General features: G+C 31.9%; 1 protein-coding gene across 1 annotated transcript; it reads right to left on the bottom strand.

Moving 5' to 3' along the window:
* Nucleotides 1-219: 219 nt before the first annotated feature.
* On the bottom strand, nucleotides 220-3021 carry LOC105801973 (GTP-binding protein YPTM2). The gene is made up of 8 exons (XM_012633346.2): nucleotides 2795-3021; nucleotides 2200-2272; nucleotides 2029-2076; nucleotides 1887-1934; nucleotides 1525-1596; nucleotides 1279-1434; nucleotides 1065-1168; nucleotides 220-510 (listed from the first exon to the last, which is right to left on the bottom strand). The coding sequence occupies exons 1-8, from the start codon at nucleotides 2806-2808 to the stop codon at nucleotides 414-416; spliced, it is 612 nt and encodes a 203-aa protein (XP_012488800.1). The 5' UTR covers nucleotides 2809-3021; the 3' UTR covers nucleotides 220-413.
* Between the last annotated feature and the right edge of the window lie 207 nt (nucleotides 3022-3228).

Genomic DNA, 3228 nt, shown 5'->3' with positions numbered 1-3228 from the left:
GTTAAACTAAATTGTGTAATAATATTTTAACTTGATAAAAAAAAAAGGTTTTCGAGGAAAATGGTAAACTATTAGAAATTCTAATTATTTAAACTTTCTTTAGCATTTATTTTTATAAAAGGTTTTGTTTATTCAGATTAGGCCAATTGGTGATGGTAGGAATTGATTTTCACAAATATCCATATTTTGTACAAAATGTAGTCATTAAATCAAATCAAATTAAAAGAATAGAAATTTAGAATTGAGTATTTAATATAACAAACAAAGATAAGAATATAAAAATCATGTAGAACCATCTTTTACTATCAAATGAAATAAAAATCAGACTAGTTTTTTTTTTCCCCAACTACATGCAACAAATAACACAAAAGGACAAATATCATCACATGGACCAACTAAAACTAAATTTTCATTTAAGAAGAGCAGCAACCAGAGTTCTGGTTAACAGGCTGTCCTTTGATATTCACCGTTGGAGGTCTCGCATTGTTCATGCCTGGTTGGCTAGCCATCCTGTATACAATCATTGCATGGATTGAAAAATAAAATACAATAATTGAACTAAACAAATATTAACAAATATTAATAGTAAAAAAAGTTAGAACAGTAAAAGTACTATGGAGACCCGATACTAGGAGTGGGATTGCATTTTGCTCTACTCAAAAAATGGGTAAATTAATTCTCATAAGTTAAATAAAAGCTCAAATTAGTCCTTCTGTTAAAAATTTCATCCATTTCTATTGTTAAAAATTGGTCTCTATATGCTAGCATGATGTACATGTGGCATGCCACGTACCACTGTTTGATTATTCCATCAAACCATATTAATTTTTAACTGTACAAATGGATGAAAATTTTAACAAATAGAACCAATATGCTCTTTGAACTAACGTACAGGAACTAATTTGCCTATTTTTTAAGTAAAAGGAGCAAAATGCAATCTGACTCCTAATATAGGACCTCCATGATATTTTTAACAAGTTATAACAATATGTAAATCTAATTTAGTTATACACTAATATATCATAACTCGTATGCATATATACACACATTTATGTTATACATACCTATTCTTGATTGAAGCAGCCATGGCCATGAAAGCCTCTTCAACATTAGTGGCATCCTTTGCACTTGTTTCCAAGAAAGGAATCCCAATGTCATCAGCAAAAGCCTGTACAAAAGGAAAACAAGAAATAAGTGATGAGAAGTTGAGGACTTTTTTTCGATACCTAAAACTGTATAAATTTGGGATGGGTTTGTATGTGCAATCGATTTTATTACTTTAGCTGTCTCATATGACACAACTTTGTTTGCTGTTAGATCACACTTGTTCCCAACCAAAAGTTTGTTCACATTGTCACTGGCATAGCGGTCAATTTCGTTTAGCCATTGCTTGACATTGTTGAAACTCTCTTGGTCTGTCACGTCATAAACAACCTGCCAAGATTGAAAGAAGCATTAGTTTAGTCCTGCAGAAAGAAAATTAAGGAAGAAAAAACATAGATAAAAAGGTAGATATGGGCTTACTATGATACCGTGAGCCCCACGATAATAGCTACTAGTGATTGTCCTAAAGCGTTCTTGGCCAGCAGTGTCCCACTGCATATCCGGAGACAAACATGAAAAGCAATCAGCAATCGAGAATGATCAGAAAAGATACAGCTTTTTAAGTGTATAAATTGTATCATTTATTCTACGGGAAAGAACTAAAAGGATTTAACTTCTAAACAAAGAATTTTGTAAAATTAGAATTGACTAGAACTAAGAATATGAAGGCAACTGATTAAAGTAGACCAAACTATGCATGTACCAGATCATGGTATGCATTCCGAATTGATAACTTTCAAGAGTCAAAACCGGATTAACAAAAGAAAATATTTGTGACTTACAATTTGGAGTTTGATGGTTTTTCCATCCTGTTCCACAGTACGGATTTTCTGCATTTGGGAACACAAATCAGATTTAAGTTGCTACTAATATGTTTGAAATAAACAAACCAGTAGTTTAAAAAAGTATTAAGACGATACTCACAAAGTCAACACCAATGGTACTGATGTAGCTATCCAGATATGAATCATCCTGGTTGACCAAAATTAAAGAAAAATGATTTTCAAAGCATTAACATTTGGTGAACGGATAGAGAATATAACAAATCATGAAGCTAAGATCCAAAAGATTAAAATCAAAGGACCAAGAACTTACAGCAAACCTCAAAAGTAGACATGATTTCCCAACACCAGAATCACCAATAAGCAAAAGCTTAAACAGATAATCACTGTCATTAAAACAAACAGACCAAATTCAGGATATTTATACACAGTATATGTGTGTGTATATATATAAAATCTCAACATATAAACATAGATCAATTGAAATCTTATAAAGCAACCAAGCTCCTTGATACGACTTCAGAATATAAACGATCGATCGATGCACGATTATTTCAATCTTTAAGCTTTAATTTCTTCGAAACATATTAAAATTCTCCAGAAACTTTTAACTAACTTAAGAAGTTATTTCCAAAAAAATCACAAAATTTTAGCTAAAATTATTATTTCTTATCAAACTTACAGAGCTAGAAAGTCAATAAACAGATCTGAAACAAAAAATCAATCGGATCCGATTCGCAAAGCAAATCAATAATCAAGATAAAGAAAGAAACAAATAAATTATAGGGAAAACAAGCAGATCCATATAAATATAAATTGAAAATGATTAATTTAACATGAAATCAAAAGGAAACGAGAAAATTAAAGGTTTTTTCCTTCAGATTCGAAAAAAAAAATTAAGAGCTCACTATTCGGGATTCATGATGGCGACGAGTTAGAATAAACTGAAACCACGAGGTGTCAGCGGAGATCACAGAGGTGACGAGTAATCGGGCGTTACGGTGCGATTTACCGGTGATTTGAGATCGCCGCCGGAGAGAAAGAGAGGGGAAGGGAGATCTTGTTACCGTGAGATGGAGGAGAATTCGAAGAAGCAAAAGCTACGTGTTGGTGTATTGTTGTCATAAATAATAAAGAGCCAGAATTATTGGAATTTTTATTTTATTTTTGTTATTTATTACTTTTGATTAAATTTAAATTTAATGAGAATTGCAGGATGTGAGCTGTGACGTAGCAATGGGAATCAGTGGAATGCCACGTGTCATGCACTCGTCTATTGTTAAATTACAATTTTGGGCATTTTTGCTTTTCCTTTTCTCCGAAATTGCATTTTCATGGAAAA

Source organism: Gossypium raimondii, chromosome 11 (assembly GCF_025698545.1).
Source record: "Gossypium raimondii isolate GPD5lz chromosome 11, ASM2569854v1, whole genome shotgun sequence".
NCBI classification, from domain to species: domain Eukaryota; kingdom Viridiplantae; phylum Streptophyta; class Magnoliopsida; order Malvales; family Malvaceae; genus Gossypium; species Gossypium raimondii.
This window is presented reverse-complemented; position numbering and strand designations above follow the sequence as displayed.